The sequence below is a fragment of the Daphnia magna genome, unplaced genomic scaffold, assembly GCF_020631705.1.
Source record: "Daphnia magna isolate NIES unplaced genomic scaffold, ASM2063170v1.1 Dm_contigs141, whole genome shotgun sequence".
In the NCBI taxonomy this organism is placed as follows: Eukaryota; Metazoa; Arthropoda; class Branchiopoda; order Diplostraca; family Daphniidae; genus Daphnia; species Daphnia magna.
Window position 1 is genome coordinate 33,832 of NW_025533139.1, and position 23,910 is coordinate 57,741.

A 23,910-nucleotide genomic window follows, 5' to 3' on the forward strand; every position below is an offset into this window, starting at 1 on the left:
ATGGAATCATCATTTTTAAAAATGTCATACAAACTAGAACTCAATCTTACCTGCTAGTTTAAACTTTGTATCACACCTATCAGCTTTCTTCTTTAAAAAAAATTCTTGATTTTATCCGTTCTGATTTTCTACCAGCGTTGTGTGTGATCAGCTGGTTTAAGTAGAAAGAAAGTTGAAGTTCGAACAGTTTAAGCTCTGAAACTGCGGTTTTTAGGTGTTCACTTGATATTTCATAGAGATTTGGTTTCAGACTCTGTGTTATTCTTTCACCTAAAATCTTCCATGCAACACAGAGAGCCAATAAATGAAAGGCTAGTATGCAAAAGAATGCTTGTAGTAGTTTGACTTGGAATTGGAAGTCAGAGAATGCCAAATCAAAAATAGTAATCAATGTTTCTCAATAGTTAATTGAGGTTTGGAAAAAAAGGGTAGTAAATGAAACAAAAAGTATTCATTTTTACCACTAGGTGTCGCACTGAAATAAGCGATAAAATAAGCGATGAAATTTAAGCGCCGCACAACTCAACGACAGTTGAGCGTGTGCGCCGCACCGCTTAACTACAATTGAGCGTGTGCGGCGAACACGCTCAAAAATTTAAGCGGGCGGCAACTCTGAATACGGCTCATGAAGAATTTGCCACAGCCCGTCGCCCCGGCCATGATACCGTACAACCAGCGCCTAGAGCAACGACCCGCACGAGAGCTCAAGTTCGCCCCGGTTCTGTCGAGTCAACCCGTCAACCCGAGTTCGCCCCGCTGGATGTGCCCGTCAGCACATCTCGCCCAAGTGTGGTTGAGTCGACCCGTCAACCCGAATCTGCCTCGTGGGGTGTGCCTACCAGTACATCCCACCATTCCCGTGAGGAAGATGTCTCTCGCACCGAAGTGGTTGTCGATCCCGTTAGTGGCAGTCGTCATCAGGCCGAGGGTAGCCGCCCGTCTTCTTTGGCCAGCTCAAGGTCTTCGGTTGCCGCCAGCATTTCGTCTTCTCATCGTTCGCGGAGCTCTTCCCTTTCGGCTCTGACTAGAGAACGCCTTGCTGCCGAACTCGACCTTGAACTGGCCCGCAAGCGGCGAGAAGAAGAAAAGAATGAAAATGACCTTCTGAACGAGCTAGCCCGTCAGTTACGTGAGGAGAAGATTCGTATCGGGGCCAAACGAAAGGAACGGAAAATCGAGGAAGAAATCGCACGTCTTCGTATGAACGAGAAGTTGTCAAAGAGGTCTGTTCGTTCGCCTTCGCCGACCTCCTTGAGTTCTTTCAGTGAACCAGATGACGATATCCATATTCCGTTGCCGAAGAGTAAGCCTCGCGACAAAGTGCTGCTTCCCACCGGGCCATCCGACAAGAGCGCAGATAGCTGGATCGACGATCTGGGACAGAAACCGACGGTCTTACCCGCTGCAGCGCTCATGCCTTGGATGTTTGGAGGTTCGGCCCCGTTCACGTGTAGGACACCGTTTGATGGCGACCCTCGAGATTGGCTTCTCTTTGCCTCAAGATTTCGAGCCCTCGTCCACGACGTCATTCCGAACGATGCCCAGCGTTGGCCATTCGAGTGGGTTGGCTCTAGCGTTTTTCGCCGCATCTCCCCATTGTTAAAGGCTCCTCGTGGGTACACTGCAGTTCTTGCCTATCTTAAGAAGCACTACGGTTCGAGCGAGCAGATCGCTCGCTGTCAAATACACGATCTTCTTAGTCTTCCCTTCGTCAAGCCGGGTGATCGCCAGGCGCTTGAAAGTTTTTCTGATCAGCTGCACGGAGCTGTTGTGGTGTTGGAACAAGAGGGATTGGAGCACGATCTTAAGAGTGCTGCTAATCTTGATCAGGCAGTACAGAAGCTGCCACCTGTCTTTCGCCATCGCTGGGCCCGTTACGCACGTAAGCGTTTACCGAAAGGTGTCGACCTTAGCGACTTGGATCGGTTCATGGAAGAGGTCGTGGAAGAGGAGCGGATGGCTCGTTCGGCATTCGAGTTGGCGCCTAAGATTGATCTTCGTGAAAAGCGTGTTACGTTTCCCAAGCCAGCCGTTGAAAAGCACCCTTCAAGCAGATCTGCAATTCTGAAACCGCCACCCGTTCGGCCACCCCCTACCATCTTAGCAACCCAAGTAGCGAAAGACGTAGATGTCGAGTGTCCAGGCTGCGGCGGCGCTCATCGACTTGTTTCTTTCCCCGAATTACAGAGGAAGTCACCGAGTGAACGAGCGCTGGTGGCGAAGGAGAAAGGCGTATATTTCAACTGCCTTGGAGGAAAGCACCGCAGTGCGGATTGTCGTTCAAAACCCGCTTGTGAATCCACCGGATGCCGTGCACGTCATCATTCGCTGTTGCATGGTGCGGAGAGAGTTTTTCCTGAGAAAAGCACACCTCGTCAGTTCCCGTCTTCCGTCGGAGGCCAAGAATGTTTTCAAGGACCTCAAACACTCGCCATTGCTCCCCGCCTGACATCTGATGTTCTCTTGGCCGTGGTTCCTGTCCGACTTCGTGCGGGTTGCCGGACTCTTGACGTTTTCGCCCTGCTCGACACCGGGAGCCAAGCTACCCTTTTGCGTGAAGACGCGGCTAATGCACTTGGTCTTACGGGCCAGCCACGCAAAATTCGTTTTGGAACCTTCCATGGGAAAGATCCGGTCGTCGAGACTCGCCTTGTGGGCTTCTCCGTTCGTTGCTAGAGGGAGACCAAAGCTATAAGGTTTCCGATGCCTTTGTTGTGCCTCGTCTAAATGTTGGGCAACGCAAGATAAAAGATGTTCTCGCTTCGTTCGATTATCTTTGCGACCTCAACTTTCCTGCTCGAGACGCTGGTGAAGTCCAGATTTTGATCGGGATGGACGTTCAAGACGCCCATCTAAACATCGAGGTTCGTCGCCCTCCAACTGGAGTTCGGGGCCCTAATGCTGTGCTCACCCCATTTGGCTGGTGCGTTGTTGGAAGGACCCATCCATTACCGGCAGTGGAAGATCCAAGCATAAATTTTGTTAAGCTGGGAACGATCGAGCAGCTGGAAGAGTGCGTCGAAAGGTTTTGGAAAACCCAATCTCTCCCAGTTCGTGAGGCCCCCAGTACATTTATGTCGTCGTCAGACCGTGCCGCAATGGACCAACTCGAATCAACCATTCGGCACACTGGAACGCGTTACGAAGTAGGCTTGCCTGTTCGCCCGCATTGCCCGAAGTTGCCGGACAACAAAGAGTTAGCACGTCGCAAGTTCCTCGCACTGGAGAGGAGACTTCTTTTACACAACGACCTTCGCCAAGCAGTTACGGCGCAGATGAAGGAGGTGTTTTGCAGCGGCCACGCAGTGAAAGTCACTTCTACAGCTCCCGGTTCCAAGGTGTGGTTCCTACCTTATCATCCGGTTCGACATCCAACGAAGCCCAGCAAGATTCGTCTCGTTTACGACGCTGCTGCCCGGTTTAAAGGAACCGCGATCAACGACATCCTGCTGAAAGGTCCGGATCTCACCACGCAGTTATTGGCCGTGCTGCTTCGGTTCCGTAAGGGAGAATTGGCGTTACTGCGGACATTGCGAAAATGTTTTATCAAGTGCTGGTTCGTGAGTCAGATTGCACAAGGTTTCGTTTTTTGTGGCGCGAGCCTGGAACCGAAGATCCTATCCAGGAATTCAAGATGACGGTGCACATTTTCGGTGCTGTCTCATCGCCAATTGTTTGCAGCTTTGCCCTTCAGCGCCTCGAAAAGGATGCGCCCGAACACCTGAAGGAAGTCGCGAGTCGTATTCGTTCCAGCTTTTATGTGGACAACCTGTTGTCGTCGTTCGACGAAGTGGATGAAGGCGTTTCCATCAGTCAGAAGCTGGTTGAACTACTCAAGCTCGGTGGTTTCGACCTCGTCCAGTTTCTGAGCTCTTCGCGTTCGTTTTTGGACCAACTTCCGTCTTCCTCTCGTCTGGTTCCCGAGCTCGATCTAGATTTCGACGATTTGCCCACCGAGCGCACGTTGGGGTATCTGTGGAGTTGTGAGCGAGACGAGTTCGTTTTTCGTTTTAAGAAGACAGAAGAGGCCTTTTCAAAACCCTCGATTCTTTCTGCAATTTCGAGCATCTATGATCCCCTTGGTCTCCTAGCACCCGTCGTTTTGGTGGCGAAAATCATCCTTCAGGACATCTGGCGACTCAAAGGTGGCTGGGATGAGATTCTGCCCGCCGATATTCTGAATCGTTGGGGGCGCTTTGTGGAACATCTGCTGATGCTCGAACTGCTGAACATTCCGAGAAGTTTCTTCACTAGTCCCCAGTCGGCGTATCGTTCTTTTTAGTTGCACGCTTTTTCGGACGCATCGAAAGACGGTTTCGGTGTTGTAATTTATCTTCGAGCTGAAACCTCTGGCGAGGTCGAAGTCTCTTTCGTAATGGCAAAAGTAAGAGTTGCTCCCATCCATCAGTTTTCGATTCCGAAGATGGAGCTTCAAGGTGCTTTGCTAGCAGTCAGGTTAGCAAACTATCTGTTGGAGGAGCTGACTCTGCCCCTATCGAATGTGTTTTTCTGGGTTGATGCGATGACTGTTGTTCGGTGGATCCACGCCAGCCATCGTCGTTACAACGTGTTCGTCGCAAACAGAATAGCTGAGATCCTGGATTCAATGACCCCTTCGCAATGGAGACATGTTCCTGGTGTACTTAACCCAGCAGACGAATGCAGTCGTGGTCTCTGTCCGTCCGAGCTCGATCCAAATCATCGCTGGTACCGTGGACCTGAGTTTCTAGTTTTGCCACCCGAGCAATGGCCGGCCCAGATTCCAGCTACTGAATTGATCGACCACGAAGACGAGTCTATTGGCTGTTAACTAATCGCCAATCCTAGCGGGCCAGTAGATGACGTTGTGGCACGAGCCGATAATCTACATCGCCTAATTCGCATCGCCGCTTGGATTGAAAGATTCGTTCGCAACATCCAGATCCTCGTTCATCGGAGACGTGCCAGAGAAAGGTCTATTCTGGATGGCAATCATGAAGAAGCAGCGACCGGACAAAGTGAGCAGTTGAAAACGGGCCGGCAGCAGAGTGCGGACGAGCTGAAGTCAGCCCGTCGCCTTTTAATTCGTGTTTCGCAGCGCAACTCCTTCCCTGACGATTTAAGCAGTTTGCGGAAGGTGAAGTCCGTTCGCCCGGAGTCTCGGTTGCTGAAACTGGCCGTTTATCTAGATGACGCCGGAATCATTCGTGTTGGTGGCCGCCTCGAAAATGCCCCCATCAGCCCTGAAGCCGTTTCGTCAGTCGTCGGGGTGCCCCGACCGATGTATTTAGCGACAACGGTACCAATCTGACAGCAGGAGAACGTGAGCTGCGTGAGGCGGTTACCCGCCTTAACGACGTGAAAATCGCTGACCAACTTGCTCAGAAAGAGATTCGTTGGCACTTCTCCCCGCCTGCTGCCCCGCATTTCGGAGGTGTTTGGGAGCGTCTGGTTCGCTCGTGCAAGGAGGCCCTGCGCGCTATCCTCGGTCAGCAGACGGTGAAGGAGGAAACCTTTGCAACGGTCGTCATCGAAGTTGAGGGCCTACTCAACAATCGACCGCTGACGGATCTAGGTGCGGACCCGCAAGAATTCGAGCCGTTAACCCCGAATCATTTTTTGTTGGGGCGCCCCAATCCCCACTTGCCCGCTGACGTCATCGACCCGGAAATCAAATGTTTTCGCCGAAGATGGTTTCATGCACAGCAGATCGTGGATCAGGTGTGGAGCCGGTGGTTACGGGAATACCTGCCGACCCTCACGACCCGCAACAAATGGACCCGATCGCAAAACAACTTGGAGGTGAACGACATGGTGCTTATGGTGGATCCAAAGTCGCCGCGCGGGCACTGGCCAATTTGTCGTGTTGCCAGAGTTTTACCTGGCTCTGATGGTGTAGTACGCGTGGCCGAAATCATTACGAAGTCCGGCAGGACCTAAAACCGCCCAGTTGTGCGATTATGTCGCTTGGAAGCCTTTAGTGCTGCTTAATGTTTACCGCAGCAGGGCCGGCTGTGTTACCGAGTTGCCATGGCAACTCGGCCGGGCTTCGCGCGCGCCTTTAATTACCCCCCCCCCCTTTTTTTCATCTATTGTTTCTTTAATTCGCGCATCTCGATTCCTTTGTTTTTGCGTAAGCGATCGGATGACGTGTATTAACGATACGTATTTTAACGATTAACATTTTTTTTTGTGCACCGATGAAAACCAAATTTGATATTAGACCTTTAAAGTTAGTTTTGAGGCTTAGGTTGTTGTAAAAAATAAAATAGTCAAGGGAATTAGAAAAAAAATGGTGATGTCAGCGAAGTCATTTGAAACAGTAAATGCATTGATCGATAGTCCGTGGGTGAATCTCCTTTCCGTGATGGGTCAAATATCCGTGGATAAATCTTCTTTCCTTGGTGGCTGTTGAGTCACTTGTGCTAATAAACATGTTGGTGATAGTAAATTGTGTTTGGAAGTACGATGAGAATGGCGAAAAACTTGGTCAAGAATCGGCTGTTGGAGATGGTTGGTGACGTCGTCTTCATTTTCAATTTGGAAAGAGTATAGAGGTATGGTGGAGAAAAGTGGTATTTTTCATCTTTACATTGGGCCTTGGGGTGTATAATTGATCGCTGAATCGCTGAATACTGTTGTAGGGGCCTTTTAAAGCTGTAAGGTACTTTTCAAATTTCTTGAACTGCTCCCAATATTTTGGTAGAATGGACTTAATCAGGGTTTTGAAAAGGAGGTTGTTGAACTGCTTTTTGATGCATGATGGTCTGAAGTTAACAGCAGATGAAGCGGTTGTTCTAGTAAAACAAAGAGCCGAACACTTTAAGGTAGTATTTGTTGGTGAATAGGTAGTATCTTTGATATTGCTCGGTTCTCGATGGCAATGTGTTTGAATTTCTTCAGTTGACGAAAAAAGGCTATTTATCTTGATATTCTTCGGGAAGACTTGGTCCTCGTTTTGGTAGTAAGAGATGGCTGTTAAATCTTCTTGAACAACCGTTAAGGTAGTGCATTTTGTTAAAGATTCGTTTTCCTCCAATTTGTCGAGGCTTCATTTGAGGATTGATCTCCTATCATTGTTGGAAGTTCAATGGTGATGGAAAAAGCTTCGCTGGTGCCTATGCTTGTGTTATCTGGCGTTTGTTTGGCACTGATGATTATAGCAGGTTCTTGTGTAGGAACTTGAGTTTCAAACTTACTTGTAGAAATGTCTCTCAAAATTTTTCCAAATTTCTTCAATTGACGTGTAATTTTTTCGTTCCATACTGTCTTAAGCATCGTCGTATTTATCTTGATAGTTTTTTGCATTTTGAATTAATTTTTCAGTAACGGATGGATGGCGCTAAAATGTTACTTTAGGTTAACGTGGCACTGGTTAAAGTCTTTTCGGGGGTTCAGGGTACGAAGTTCACTGTCACCAAATGTAAGGACGGGGAATGAAAATAGTTTTCCTCACTTTTAATATTGAATATGGGGAATAGTTGTGTGTGATGATGGTGAGTTTATTGTTGCACAGAGTTTTTGGCAAAGACCGAGATAACAGTTAACAAGACGAGTCCGATTTAAAGAGACTTACTGATGAAGACTGCAGAAGACTGCAAAAGAGACTGACACAAGACTGACACAAGACTGATACAAGACTGACTCAAGACTGACTGAAGACTGACTGAAGACTGACTGAAGACTGCCTGACAATCGGGGAAAAGGGCAACATTTATACGAAGGAGCAAGGTCACTTAAGGTTAGGTGTCGCAAAGGGAATTAATATTTTGTGTGTAAATGTAACACCTATGTGGAGAATTCACACGTTTGAAGGCCAGGTAGAAGGGAGATTGAAGGCCGGAGCCATCGGTAGATGACCTATCGGTGGAAGAGGAGAAAAGGGTTGTAAGCGTGGGAAGGGAGAAAGGGATGTAAGGAACGCGGCTGACCGTTCCTTACATAGGCCAATAATAAGGATTTTTGACCTTCAAATACGTTTTATAAAAAGCTAAATGTCCACCCATCGGTGCGTCATGTAATTCTTTTAGCACTAGATGGCGAAGCGATAAGGGCAACACTACTTGACAATTAATTTCGTTACGCTTACTATTTTTGGAAGGCACTTCGCGGCGATAAAGTTTACCTTCTATAATTTCAAAATATTCAATTTCTTTAGCCCATTCAGGTTTGGATTGGCTATTCTCCTCATTGAGTTCTCCTTTCTCTAAATAATTTTTAATGGCTACACAAAGTTCGTCTTCTAGCTGTTTTTCACAAATCAACTTAAAATTATTCGGTACCGGTTGCATACTAGCTACTTTTAATCGTGATAAACAATCAGCATTTTGATGAATACGTCCAGGCCTATACTTTAATTCATAATTTGTAGCAGCTAATAGTATAGCCCATCTACCTAACCTACCGTTATTATCTTTCTGATTTTTCAGCCATTGCAAAGGACGATGGTTACTAATAATTTCAAAGGGTTTATCCAAGAGATAATGCCGGAAATGTTTAATCGCATCAATTACGGTTAATGCTTCTTTTTCGGTTGTACTGTATTTCATTTCGGCTTTTGTAAAATGTCTACTAGAGTAGGCTATTGGATGTTCTTGCCCATGCTGCATTTGAGACAGTACGGCTCCAATTCCATAATCGCATGCGTCAGTAAAAAGGAAAAATTTTTCGTTAAAATTTGGATAAGCGAGGACTGGGGGAGTTACTAGAGAATTGCGTAATTTCTCAAAGGCAACCTGTTCCTCCGTTCCCCACGCAAATGGTTTCCTACTTAGATCTTTATGCGTTAATCAAGTTAACGGCTTAGCTATTGAACCAAAATCTTTAATAAATCTCCTATAATATCCAGCAAGTCCAAGAAATGATCTCACTTCGTCAGCAGAAGTTGGCGTTTTGTAATTCCCTATCTTATCAATTTTAACAGGATCGGGTTTAATACCGTCCGTTGAAATGACATGACCTGAATAATTTACTGAACGTTTTATAAACTGACATTTGTTAAGTTTCAATTTCAAATTTGCTTCTTTTAATAGGGTAAAAATTTCTCTGATATCTCGTAAGTGATTTTCAAAGTGTCTGAAAAAATGATGACATCATCCAAATATACTAATGCTTTACTTCCTAAGACGTCTTTTAGTACGTAATTCATTAGTCGTTGGAAAGTGGCTGGTGCATAACACAAACCGAATGCATTTCTTTTAAATTCGTAAAGGTTATTTTCTACAACAAAAGCGGTTTTTTCGATATCTGGATCATGAACTTGAATTTGCCAATAGCCGGAAGCTAAATCAAGGGTTGTGAAAAAAATTTTCACATATAATTTATCTAAAGTTTCGTCAATTCTTGGCATGGGAAAAGAATCTTTCTTTTTAATACCGTTTAATTTCCTATAATCGACGCAAAATCTTATTTCTCCATTCTTTTTCTCTACTAATACCACATATGAAGCCCATGGGGACTGCGAATATCGAATTACATTTGCTTGAAGCATTTCTTGCACTTTGTCTTCTAATAATTTCCTTTGGTTATTTGTTGCTCTATATGGGCGTTGTCGAATGGGGCCTCGTCCTTGGGTATCAATTGTGTGTTTAATAAGGTTAGTATTCCCTAGTTCGGAATATTTTGAAGCAAACAAGTCGTGAAAGTCATTTAATAATTTAGAGATCTTCAGAAATACCATTTGTAATAATGTAACAGATTCACTGGGTTTAAGGGATGTATTCAGTCATAGACAGCTTACACGACACACACACACAGCATTACACAGTAACAGCACTGACAGCACTAACAACTAGTCTGAATAACTACATTGGACTGCCCCTCTGGCCGGTCATAGACGGGCTTTTGAGTCCTCTGACATCCGGCCAGAGTGGCAAAGTCCATTGACATCGCACATTTGCATCTCTTAGCATCCGGCGCTAAGCGACAAAGTACATTGGCGCTACATCCCTCCTCCTACCTACTGACATGGGTTCCCTAAACTGGATAACAAACCCCACAAGGCATAACAAATAGAGTCCCCTATGTTTTCTACTTTAACATTTGGTAAAACTTATCTGGGTTAAACGACAATATTCACGCGACTGCATTTGGCCCGGGCTGGCCTTGATCCTCTTCTCCGGGCTCCCGCACCTCCACAAGACGAGTCAACAGTAGGGTGTCCACGTGATTACTCAGCCTCCGATACTCGATCCACAGGTACACCACAATTGGCAACGGGAACAAGCATCCGACCAACCATTCAAACGGATAACGCTTGGCATTCTCCTCTTCTTCCCATTGCCGTTGTAGGCGTTCGACCGCTCTCAGGTGTGAACTCGTCCCCGCTAGGTCTATACGCGTAGGCGTTCTTAGGGCGGCTGGTGCTTCCTCCATAATGGGGCTCTTTGCCACTGGTTGCGATTGCTCGACCACCGGTGCCAATAGACCACTCAGCATCCCTGCAGCTTCCTCGTCGATGACGCTCGTCACATTCACTGGCATCATCTGTCGGAAGCTCGCTTGCAGAACCCATTCGTCCGAGGTTGCCGAACACAACCGTGGGATTTTTATGACCCCCGCTGCTGGCAGCACTTGCGGTAGACCGATTCCGCCGATCCTTTTCCCAGGGCACTGGAGCACTATGGTTACGTTGTCTTTACCAGCGTAACCCCACTTCCTTCCTCCAATGTAGAACAAGTCAATGCCGGTCCACTTCTTACTGTCTAGGCGACAGTTCCTCTGGATTCCTTCCTGCTCCTGCAGAAAGACAGCCGCCGCGCAGCTCTTCATCCTTCCTTTTCGGTCAATCGGTTTCAAGAATGGGCACACACTGCCCATGTATGGAGCGCATTTCCGGACTTCGTCCACGTTGAACTCAACGAACAGCTGCCGATCTGGCGATACCCCCAGGTATGGAGCCAATCCCGCGTACGAGTGGGATACCGACTCCCCTTTGCTGGTGGCTACCGGCATAGGAAACACACTGTAAATCTGCAAGGCATAATTAAACTCAAATACCGGCAGATGAATGAACAAACGAACGTTTCCGTTCACCAGCGCCGCCTCCACCCTGGCCTCCTGGTATGCTCTCCAGCCATTTCCTCCTTGCAATGCTGGTGTCAGTCCCCAGCCTTGGGGCAAGGCCTGTCGAACCGAATTCAGCGCCTTAGCCAATACATTTGGAGGACAAAGGAGTGGTGACAGTCTCCCTATAGCTGCATCTGCTAAGCCGGTTTGCCAGCCGTGCAAAACGTCAGCCGTCCAATCCAGTGCCCTATTTGCCTTTTCCACAGACCTCGTTACCTTCTGCAGGAAAAGTAATTCTCTGGCAAGGTGGGTCCAGGTGTCATTGAAGACTTTTCTCAGCTGCGCCTGCTCTCTCCGCATCTGACCAGCCGCCGCCATGAGAGCACCGATTTCGGACTCATGCTCCGCCAAGTGCCCCATGGTCACGTTTAACAGGGTGGCCTGTTCCTGGAGAAGGTGCACCACCTCAAGACCCTTCTTGTCAAATGACTCGAGCCTCGAGTGCACTGATTCCAGGTCCTTTGTCGTAGCGGTCCCGAAGAGCCAGTTAAGCAGCTGGCCCCCTCCGTCGAACAGCCCGCGCTTCTGCCTGGTTCCATCACCTTTCAGAGCTCGTTCCAACTCCCGAAATTCCTGCCTCCGGCGCTCCGCTCTTGCCTTGATTTCCGCTAAGTCACGTGCTGGACCTTCCAAAAACGGAGTGACTTCCATAGGGAAATTCCCCGTGAGTGCTCTGTCAAACGCCCGCACCATATCGTCTATCCAAACGATGACAAGTTTAATTACTTGTTCCGCTCGCTTAGTGGGCACATCATAGATGACTACCCATTCCGAGTCCCCCAGGGCCAAAGTACCTTCGGGATGAAAAACCGCTCCTTCGGTCGCGACGTATTTCCCCTTCATTTCATCTGCTTGAACCATTTGGCCTACGACACAGACCAAAGTGAAGAGCAGCATGTTCTTCATCCAACCGGGTGCCCGCTTCTTCCTGGTCGGACGACCCTCTGGTGATTCCCTTGCTGCTGGGGCCACGGACTCTTTTCCGTCTTGTAGACCTTCGTCCATTTCGGCTATCGGCTCCAATGGCCGGCGCCTCCTTCCCCCTTTTCTCTCCTGGCTGGCGGCTCCACAGCTGTCGCAGCAGTGCTGGCGTCGAATGGCACCCCAGTGTCGACTTCAGGCGTCTCACCCATGTCGGTTTCGGCACACGCTATACCCTCTTCAGTTTCGGCGCGTGCTTCTTCCGAGCCAGTGTCGGCACGCGCGACACCCGAGTTGGTGTCGGCAAGTTCAACATCCAAGTCGGTGTCGGCATGCTCTAGCCTCTTATCTTCCTCGTCGCTATCGGACTCCTCGTCCGATTCCACAACGAACTTCTTCATCTGCGACACATGCACCACAAGAGTTCTTTTTCCACTTGGTTTCCGAAGCTCGTAGTTGAGCTCCGTGACCTGCCTGATCACTTTGTAGGGCCCGACGTATTGATGCAGTAACTTTTCCGCGAGCCCCTTCTTCCGCTGCGGGCGAAAGATTAACACCAGGTCTCCGGGTTCGTACACTGGTGCTGCACTGACTCTGGCATCGTACTGCGTCTTTTGACGTTGCTGTACCATGGCCAGCCGGTCCTTTACGTCTTCTCTAAGCTCCATAATCGCCTTCATTAGGTCTTCTGCACCGACGAGCTTCGTCTGGCTTGGCCCCGTCGCCGCCAGCAGATCCGCTGGAATCACCGCTTCCCTTCCATACACCATCATGAAAGGTGTGTGGTTGGTACTCTCCTGTCGCGCGGTGTTGTAGGCAAAAGTCACAAATCCCAGGAATTCATCCCAGTCTTCGTGGCTCTCATCCACGTACATCGCTAACATTGTTGCTAGCGTTTTGTTCTGTCTTTCAACCAGGCCGTTCGCTTGTTGATGGTAAGGCACTGTCATACGATGTGACAGTCGCAACAGGGCCAACACTTCCCGGGTGACTTCAGCCGTAAAACACTTCCCTTGGTCCGAGGTCAATTCCCGTGGAAATCCATGTCGTACCACTACGTCCTCGACAAAGAATTTTGCGATTTGTCGGGCCGTGGCATCCGGCAAGGCCCTGGCTTCTACCCATTTCGTAAGGTAGTCCACCGCGACAACGATGTTTGTGTTTCCGTTTCGCGATCGCGGGAAAGGGCCCAGGACATCAATGCCGATACGCTCGAAGGGTCCCCCAACTTGCGTTATCTCCATCAGCCCCTTCTTCTTCCCTTGATCCGGCTTCCGGGTCTGGCAACTCTTGCAGCTTTGGACATAACGGGTAACCGCCCTGTCCATTTTAGGCCAATAAAATCTATGCCTAGCTCTCTCCAGAGTCTTTGTTTGCCCCAGGTGCCCAGCCGTGGGTTCATCATGAACCCACGACAATGCCTCCTTACGACGTTCCGGTGGCACACAAAGCCGATCAAACTCCTGCCCGAACCTGATTGTTCTCAGGTACAGCAAGCCCTCCTTGAGCATGAAGTTTCCGTATTGGGTGGAGTCATTCTTGATCATTACTTGCTTGATCCATCGCCACTGCTTCACCCGGTCTTGACCATCCGCCCAAGACCGTGTATCCAACCCTATAGTAGCGACTGGGATGGCCACCGCCTGCTCCTCCTCACCCCTTTCTTGTATTGGGTAACGCGATAGGGCATCTGCGTCATCGTGCAAGCTTCCTTTCTTGTAGTGGATGGAAATGTCGTACTCTTGCAACGACAGACTCCATCTCTCAAGCCGGCCACTTAGCTCCTGCTTGGTCATCAGCCAACATAAGGCATGATGATCGGTTTTTATCACAATTTTTGTACCCCAAATGTATGGCCGAAACTTCTTTACAGCCCATACAATGGCAAGGCACTCTTTTTCCGTTATTGTGTAATTTCTCTCCGATTTGTTCAACACTCTGCTGACGAAACAAATTGGCATGGGGTGCCCGTTTCTTTCTTGCATCAGCGCCGCCCCTATGCCGTAATCACAGGCATCAGGATGCACTTCGAAGTTCTTTGAATAATCCGGATGAGCAAGCTGTGCTGCTTTCACCAGCGCAGCCTTCAGCTCGGAAAACCCGTTCCGTTCCGGCTCTCCCCAACGAAAAACCCCTTTACCTTCCATTACCGTAAGCGGGTACGCCACCTGGGCGAAGTTCGGAACAAACTTGCGGTAAAATGAGCAAAGGCCTACAAAGCTCTTCACCCACTTCCTCTTTGCCTTTTCATTGGCATTAAGGTTTGGCCCCGGGAACATTTCTATAGCCTTACAGTGCTCCGGATCAGGCTCGATTCCGGCCTTGCTTACCACGTGACCCAGCATCCGCACACGCTCGTTCCCGAAGCCACATTTTTCCATCTTCAGCTTTAAATTGGCCTTTCGGAAGCATGATAAGACTTTTCCTAGTCTCTCCAAATGCTCTTTAGCATCCTTTCCAAAGATGACCACGTCATCCATGTAGACCAGGCAATCAGTCCACTTCAATCCTGCCAACACCATATCCATTAGTCGTTGGAATGTGCTCGGAGCTGAGCAAAGCCCAAACGGCATTACTCGGAACTGGTACAGGCCATCCGGTGTAACGAAAGCTGTCTTCGGCTTATCAGCTTCCGCGACTGGCACCTGCCAGTACCCGCTCTGAAGGTCTACAACACTAAACAGAGCCGCTCCCTCCAATTTGGACAGTGCATCGTCAATGCGCGGGAGTGGGTACACATCTTTCGTTGTCACTTCATTCAGCCGCCTGTAGTCAATGCAGAATCGCCACTTCCCGTCCTTTTTCTTCACCAGAACGATGGGCGATGACCACGGACTTTGAGCAGGCTCTATAACCCCCTGCTTAAGCATCTTGTCGACCTCATCCTTAATCAATTCCCGCTCCCTCCATGCACGTCTCCTTGGCAGTTGTTTAATCGGTGCCGCTCCTCCCGTTGGGATCGCATGTTCAAGCACAGTGCACTGGCCCAAACAATCACCGCTGTCGGCAAACACATCTTGGAACTCTATCAGCAGCTCAATTAGGTCGTTTCGATCTTGCGCCGCTAAGGTCGACGCCACACAATGATCGAATGCCACTGGCTCCCGTGATTTTCCCGGCCGTCTCCTCACTTCTCCAGCTGCATCCCTCCCTTCACCAACTTCCAGAGAGAGATTACTGGTCTGGTCAATGGGCACTAGGTGACCGATGGATGTTCCCTCCACGATGAAGTGATCCGTATGATCGACATTCATCACGTGAACCACTGCCTTCGTCTTCGAGCAGTCGATCAGCGCATGACCCGCCGACAGTCCACTATTCTGCAGCAGTTTCTTTGACGGTCTGAGTAACATAATCGTGTCATTTCCTCCCGTCTCAGGGATTGACACTTTCACTGGCACCGCACTTCTTTTCGGCACCGTCACCCGCACCATCGCTGTCACTTTCCTCACTGTTTCATTCCCGCTGCTCGCTTCCATGTGGATGGCACCGAGTTCCACTATTGGCGGGTCGCTAAAACAAATTTTTAGCTCTCGAAACAGCTTCAGTAGATTTCTTCCCATGATAAATTCTGGTCCAAACGTCTTTAGGACCAAGGCTTCACCCTCCACGGACGCGTTTTTATTCGTGACCGTTAAGGAAACCTTTCCTCTCGGGTTCATCGGTTGTCCATCAGCCGTCACGACCATCGGTCCTTCCCACGGGACTATTTTCAGCTTCAATTTACTCGCCAATGATGGTGAAATAACTGAAATTATTGCTCCCGTGTCCACCAAGGCATCGACTGGTCGTCCACCAATCCAAATTTCTTCGGTCGGCTGACGATCACCATTTGTCATTCCCATAGTCTGGTCTCCGCCAATCACCGCGCAGGCCGCCTTAGGCTCCTCCCCCTCGGGCTTCTTGGGTTTCATCGCCCTCTCCTTCTTTTCTTTTTGGCAGCTTCTTGCAATGTGTCCTTCTTCATCGCAATTATAACAGCGAAACAGATTTTTCTTTTTCTGCTTCCTGTTCCATTCGCTTTTTCCCCCTTCCTTCTCTTTCCTCCTCGAAGGATCTCCTGCCCGGGCTAGCTCGTCCCTCAGTTCTTGAATCTGGCGCTGTAGGTCTTGCACCTTGTCAAGGCCTACCGCCCCGACTGCCGGCTTCTCGCGCTCTCTACGCGCATCCTCGTACCCCCTCTCATAGGCTGTTTTTACGGCATCTGCGTGAAGTCTCGCCTCCTCCAGGAATTCTTCACACGATTTAATGCCCAACACGTAAAGCCTCTCGTAGAGAGCCGGGCTCAATCCCCTGAAAAGGTGGTCTATGCGCACCTCTTCGGCCATGTCTGGCTGAACCATGCGACACATATCCATAACATCATGGTAGTATTCCGTGATGTCTTCCTCCTTCCCTTGGACCCGCATGCGCAGCTTCCTTTCCGTCTGCCGCTTCAGGTTTACCGCCACGAACTGCTTCAGGAAAAGCGTCTTGAGCCCACGCACCTCTCTGTAGTGTGCTGGCTCGTCCTCAGTTCCGGCTACTTGGACCTCCCGGTCCTCCCAGTGCTCTGGGCGTGCGTTTCTCGCCTCAAGGCCTACAATCCATTTGTAGGCAGCACCCTCGAGCGAAACATCAATAGCCCTTGCAAGATCGTTATTCGACCAACGATTATGGCGACCAATCCTTTCGAACCGGTCTATCCACTCCATTGCGTTTTCCTTTGGCGTGCCCCGGAACTTTTCCGGCTCCTTGTAGTGGAACATTGGGCGTTCCGCCATGTCTTCCTCCTCTTCCAAAAACGGGTCCCACTCGAGTTCAGGATCTTCCAGAGACTGTCGGCTTGGCGATCCTCCTACGCTGAATCCGCCGCGTCCCTGTCTCACCGTTGCCGCTTCCTGTGGAGTACTAAACGCTCTAGGCCGTAGGCCTTCGCGCAGGCTTCTTCTTTCCAAGCCCACCCCTCGCTGCTCGTCGTTCCTCGCTTCCAACGGCTGTCCGCTGTCGCTACCCGACGATCTGTTGATGACCCCGGAGGTATCGGCTTCCACGCTAACTATGCGTTTCCTGTCGGCAGCGCCTTCCGCCCACGCCGACCCCTGCCACACCTCTCGGTTTCCAGTCACCGACCCCTGCGTTCCGAGCGAATTTGGGTCGTACGACTTCCTCCGCTGCTCGTCGATCCTTTCCTGGACACTGGAGACTGACACCTGCGGGATAAGCGACTCGCGGTCGTCGAACTCCGCCTGACGCGTGCGTGATCCCTGATCACGATCGACGACCCGCACTTCCTGCCGCTTCTCGTTACCCGCCCCGGTACGTGCGTTAACCCTTCCTTCGTTCCCTACCTCACGAGCCCCCTCGTGCTGCTTACGTGCAGCTACGGACTCGTATGTCCCTTCCGTCACAGCACCCCCTGCTTCCGGATTCCCAGAATCCTGGCAGCTCTGTGCGTCCTCGAATTCCTCGCCCCGTGGCTCGGAATCAGACTGGAATTGTGACGGATCTGGAACCTCCCGCGGTAGGGAAACTTCCCTGGACAACCACGTACCTTTCTGTCCCAAAGTGAGGTCACTCACTTCTCCAGGAGGGCCTCTCGAACGGCCCTTTGACCGAGCTGAAGCAGCGCCTGCTGCCTGCAATCCTGTTGAAGATCGTGCTAGAGGTGTTGCCGCCCTCAAACCCGAGTAATAGGTCTGAATCTCCTTGGCGGCCTCTTCAGCTGCTCGTCTACGGCTCCTTTCCCCAGCGTCTATTATCACACCTCTCCCGTGTGACATTCACACGAGGATCCGCTGCGATCCCACTTCCCAAATACACGCTCTCCCAGACCGTTGCTGTGGTCTCGTGCCCGGCAATAAATTGCCGAGTTCGATTTCCAGAGACCCCTCACAGCGAACGCCTACCTGAGTTAAAACGTGTACCTGATCAGTGAACAACGCAGTAGCATCTCCACCATGTAACAGATTCACTGGGTTTAAGGGATGTATTCAGTCATAGACAGCTTACACGACACACACACACAGCATTACACAGTAACAGCACTGACAGCACTAACAACTAGTCTGAATAACTACATTGGACTGCCCCTCTGGCCGGTCATAGACGGGCTTTTGAGTCCTCTGACATCCGGCCAGAGTGGCAAAGTCCATTGACATCGCACATTTGCATCTCTTAGCATCCGGCGCTAAGCGACAAAGTACATTGGCGCTACAATAATAAAATCTTGTTGTAAAATTGACTCTCCGTATCCAACGGGAAAAGTCACTTTTCCCAACGTATGTAACTTTTTCTCCCCTACATCATATATATCGAAATTAAGCTGACTGCAGATCACCTGACCTTTGGGGGCAACTTTTTAAATAATCTCTCGTGAATAATACTTTTAGACGCGCCTGTATCAAATAATGCTTGTAACGGGACCTGGAAAATTTTTAATGGAATTCTTGGAGTTGATTCATTCGTAATGGTTGTTAATTTCGCGACTTGTCGGGATTTAAAATGAGGCTCTTCATCAACTGACCCGAAGATACAGTTGATCCCTACTGGTTTCCCTGTTTTTTAGGGGAACCTGGTATGTTAGGCCTATTGGTGCTTCTGAACTTAGGGCAATTATTAGATTTATGGCCGATGTCCCGGCAAGAATAACATATAGGAGGCTGAGCTTGTTCTAGTTGTTGACGTTGATAACTACGACAATTAGATTAAATGTGACCGCGATAGCCACAAAAATTGCAAATTATCGACGGCTGTGTAGGCATTTTGTTGGTATCGTTAGATGATCTCGGAAATGATGGTGTAGTGTTTGTGGGCCTATTCTGTGCGTTTGGGAATTGTCGATTGCCACTATTGTTAGGGAAGCGCGGTGGAAATGGTTAACAGTAGGCGTTCGAAAAGAAACTTGCTTCGTGTATGCTGTGTTCGCCGGATAAGAGACGTCGTTTTTATTTAGTTGAAGTTTTTTCACGGTTTGGATAAGCTCATTAAGTACGTCTTTAATTTCTTCGCTTTCTATTTTCTTTTCCCCGACAGGTTTATCCCCGCGGCGAATATTGGCAACTGCCTTATTCACAGCTTCTTTTTGGTCTATTATCATCTGCTTAATTTCTTTTAACTCTGTACTGCTGGTGTCTTGTGACCCGTCTATGGATCGAATAAACTCCTGTATTTCACGATCGGTTTTCAACGCTTCTAGCCTGAGGGCATACACCCGTGTTGCTGCAACCAGTTCGTTAAAATCTTTAAATTCCTTATATTTGACTTTTGTCTGCAATTTGGAGTCTAGTCCCTCAGTAAATTTTTGCATGAGAATAACTGCAAACGATTTTCCGAATGACCTACAGGATACGCGCGTTTAAAAATTTCCTGTATACGTAGCGCGTAATCAACAACTTTTTCACCTGGCTTACGTTTGGCTTTGTTAAACTTTTGAAGATATAAATCAACATTTTCATCGCCATGAAAGTGGTCAAGCAATGCTTCTTTAATTGACTCATAATCATGCGGATGTTCCTTTAAAATTGCTTGAATGACGGAAAAAGCTCTGTCCGTTAACTTAGCACGTAACATCTGAATAGTTTTTTCTTCTGACCATCCCGACCCATCTACTATACTTTCAAATGATTCTAACCAAGAGTCAAAACGAGTAATGGGGCTTCCGGTGAAAGAAGGAAGTAATTGTAACCGGGAGAAAGTATACTGGTTATTAGAAAGTATACTGGTTATTTTGAAAATCGTCCAAATCTCTGACTGTTGCTGCTCTGGTGGGAGAAGTACAGTAGGCCATGTTGTTGTTTGAAAATGGCAATCGAAATCTTAAATTTCCCTGTTGCGAAGTCTGAGACTGTGCTGGAACGCTGCTCGTAGGCGATCGAGGTTCGCAACAACGTCTGCTGTCCGCCTGGACCGTTGTTCCGGGGAAAGGTTGTGTCGATTTGTATGCTGGTTGTGTGGTTGACGAATAGGGCGGTGGGCGGTGTGTCGTACTGGTATCGGTGGTTGAGGGGTTCTCGACAGCGGCGGTACTTGCTGTGATGCCATGGATTGCTGTGATATCTGTCCCGTGATATCCGGTGATAGCAGTTGTTTCATTTGGGTTTTGGTTTGGGAGAGCGTTTGTTTGATCTCCTCTACGAGCTGTACGTGGTTCGGTCTGCTAGCTCCTGGGAAATTGTCCAACTTCCTCAGCAGTAAGTAGAAATGGAATCAGTAGTTGCAGCTCCCGTAGGTATAGGGTGAGGTTGCGAATGTCCGCCAGAAATATTTGTTGATAGGCCAGCGATACCGTCTGCAAGTGAATGGATAGGTCTTCCACTTCTTGCGAAAGATGGCGATATTGATCCTCTCTGTGTCTGTATGTGGTCCCACAATTCAGGATTAATTCCAAGATAGCCTTGCCTTTCTGCAAGTTGGTTATGCTGTGAAACTGTCCCAACAGGAAGGTCAAGAACTGTCTCGCTTACGACGTGAAAATTGCTTTCAGCTCCGACGTCTGTTGTTCCGTTACTGTCGTCTTCTTCGACTGTGCACTGAGTTTCACCTCTAGGACGTCAAGTACTTCAGTAGGATCGTTGGTTTCTTCTACACCGTCGATGGGTTCTGGTCGTCTTGATATAGCTTCGTCAGTCGGATGTCCTGTATCAGCCGAATTATGTGGGTCTGCTCCTTCGGATCGTTCGACTGGAAATCCGCTTCTCTCTCTTTCAGGCTCTTGATCGCCAGTATTAGGGACGGAAGCTTGCTCGCCCTGGTCTGAAATATCTTTTCGTGATTGTTCTTGCTTTTGTTGAATAGGTGGCTCAGGCTCAGGTTCAAGTTATTTTCCATTCGGTGTGTTCCTCGTATGGAAGAAACCGAGAACTGTGCTTGCTAATGAACTAGTTTTGGTCGCTAATTTTGGAGGAGACTTAGAAGGTGAAATACGTTCAGCGAATTTAGCGAAAAAGTAGGGTGATCGTTTTCCTGACGCTACCTCGGACGTAGCCCTTGCTCCAGTTTTTCGGGAGGGAGTTGTATCAAGCCCCGCTACGGCTTTGTACGCAGCGTTCGATCGTAGTTTTCGTAACTGAGAGTTCTTTGGGTGTACTCTGGGATTCAAAACTGGGGAAGCGGATCTACTAATTGCTTCGGCAGTGGTCTCCAAAGTCCTACCACTCTGAAGTGTATCTGGTGCAAACTGAGTTTCGGTAGTCAAGTTATCAAAATCAAGGGATCGAGCTACGGTTTCCTGATCGGGTAGGGTAACAGTTATTTCGGGCCGAGAGTGCTTGTTTACAGGGGAATGTACAAGTTTATGCCCGCCAGTAACAACATCATCATTCATTGTGGTTGAGTTCCAAAAAGCGCTGCCACCATTATGTAAACCATCCTCCCTCTCGGGTGAATGACTTTACGGATTAAGACAAATATGTTAACACGGAACTCGGAGGCGTTTACCCACAATGATGACAGTGTATTACTAGACAAGGCCATAAAATATAAGGGAGACTACACGCATAAGGATACGAGAAACTAATGGGGAAACAAAGTGTAATGGAGACAACGTAAATTGATCTTACCGTAGTAGCGCGAGCGATACGGGTGAATTCAGACACGAAATGGAGACGATTGGAAATACAATTCAGATAGGCACTTACGGAAACAGGTAGGCGGAGAAACACTTGTAAGAGAAAACACTAAGGCAAGTTAGGTGTCGAACTAGTGTTGTTGAGGGCAACTGAACATTTAGCGAGCTGCTAGTGGTCTGATCTTTCTTAGATTTTGGGTTCACCATGAAACCTCGCATCTCGTCAAAGTGGCGTGATGCTGTTGACGCGTCGCTATGTCACGCGTGCAGCCAATCAGAAGGTGTTTGTTTAATGGCTTGATTGGTGTCGCGCATGCGACCAATCAAACGGATGTTTATTTAATGGCGATATATGCGTCACACGTGTAACCAATCACGGATGTTTGTTTAGCGGTGTGATGTGCGTCGCACGTGTGAGTCAGACAGCAGGTGTTCAATTGGGTCAACGCTAAGATGTCTATGACAAATGGTTACTATGCGGATTACAATATTCGAATAATATGCAAAAGAAGAGTAAATGCAAGAGAGTAAAATGTAGACATATTTATATTCCAAGGGAGAGTAAACATAATATAATAAGAATGTGGGTGTCATAATTAAATGTATTTGTAGGCCTTCGTTACACTAGTATCCTCCAGAACTGTCAGGGTGTTGGCCCGGATCATATTGCTGTACTATATGATCCCCATCGTAACATCAGCTGATAGCTCTTACCTCTCTATTCAGTCTTGCATAGGAATGGTCGGCCAGTCCCATACCAACGCTTGACATTCCGAGTTGTAATTGCTTACAGACTCCTGGTTACTAGCAATCCCACATTGGGAAGGTGCCACCATACCCAATCATTTCAAGTGCCGCTTCATTTAGATATGCACGTACCCATTATATACTGTGAATCGAATCACCAAACAGCGTTGATAACGCAAGCGTGCATTTTTCGTCGTAAAAATAGCTTTCATTTAAATTCTGTGAAACTTTTACACAATTTCATAAATGAACAATATTGGGAAAATAGGGACGAATAACATTAAACGTTTTTATAAAACAAATAAAATGAATTAAGCAATTTAAATTTCTAATTATTATCTAGCACTCACGAATTTGGGTGTGGCATCACGCATCAACATCGTTTATGATATGCAAGATTCTTCCATATCACCTTGCGGCCGATATTGGCATTAAAGAGTTCATCCATCAGCTAGATATTATTCCAGTTTCGAGGGGAAAAAAAGTTAAAGCCAATCTAGGATCGTCATTACTTAATTCTGGCATCTATACAGTTAATCCCGCAATTCCGATCTTAACATCGCATCTAGTCATTAAAGTACATATTCACTTTTTTCCTTCAACGCGCTGTTTTCTTATATGTTTCCTCGTCATTTGTGTTGCTGGTACAACACAAATGAACGCTGGTGTCAACTTTGCGTACCAATTGACTTTAGGGGTTTATTACACCCATACAGAGGAATTTTATACCTCAACAACCACCTTACCATCTTTATTTTTTAATTCCCCTCGTCTAACCTATCAATGTTTATTTCATTCCTTAGACATCTTCGTGAAAGTCACGCCCAGTAACGCCCAATCATAAAGGAACAATCCTAAAAAATACCTGGAACAGCCAATTTGGATTACTTGGTAATTGATCTACCGACTAGTTGAACGAAAACTTAATTTTTTTTAGAAATAAAAATAAATAAATAATGAGGAATTGCCGGCTGTGCTTGTTTGGCATGGGATCGCTTAACTTGTCAAAAGTAAGGCGGGGCTAATTTTGGCCAATGACGTTAAAGCTTGCAAACGTTTTCTGAAAACAAAGCATAAGAATTTACACAAAACAAGCATGACATAAGTATTTAAAAATTATTTTGATGTGCTTATTATCTTCATCACTGGATGACGACAAATAATCACTTTCGTCACCGAAAGCAGCCAAATCTGCAAAGAAATCTTCTATTTCGTGCATTTTTGTAACTTTTTTAACACTTTTTTATTTGCTGAACTGTCAATTTCAAAACAAATAGAGCAGTAAAACATCCTGCGTTGCGCATTTTCCACAAATGCGAAAATCTCATTTGTGTCAAAGTTGGTCTGCTGAGGCTGCAGCGTCTTATGGAAAAACCATCTTCTTCACGGTAAAAATTAAGTTTTCATAACTATAATTTAGATTTCCCCCTTTCTTCCTAGCAGTGGGTACCCTATTCATCTTTTCATTTCCCAATTTTTTTTCTAGCCCCAGTTCTATCTACTTTATTTTTATTTTATTTTTGTTTGTAAGTTGCTCGTCTCTTTTAGCCGAAGAATTTCGTTTGTTGCCAGAAATTCGTCTGCTACAAGGGGATGAACAACAATTCACTCACAAACAATAGCTAAATAAAAATAAACCAGATAGAACT

General features: G+C 47.7%; 1 protein-coding gene across 1 annotated transcript; it reads left to right on the forward strand.

Annotated features, from left to right (window-relative positions):
- The first annotated feature begins 625 nt into the window (after positions 1-625).
- Positions 626-5,290, forward strand: LOC123467054. The gene is made up of 6 exons (XM_045167125.1): positions 626-824; positions 869-2,664; positions 2,745-3,501; positions 3,570-4,241; positions 4,311-4,794; positions 4,903-5,290. The coding sequence occupies exons 1-6, from the start codon at positions 626-628 to the stop codon at positions 5,288-5,290; spliced, it is 4,296 nt and encodes a 1,431-aa protein (XP_045023060.1).
- Positions 5,291-23,910: the final 18,620 nt, after the last annotated feature.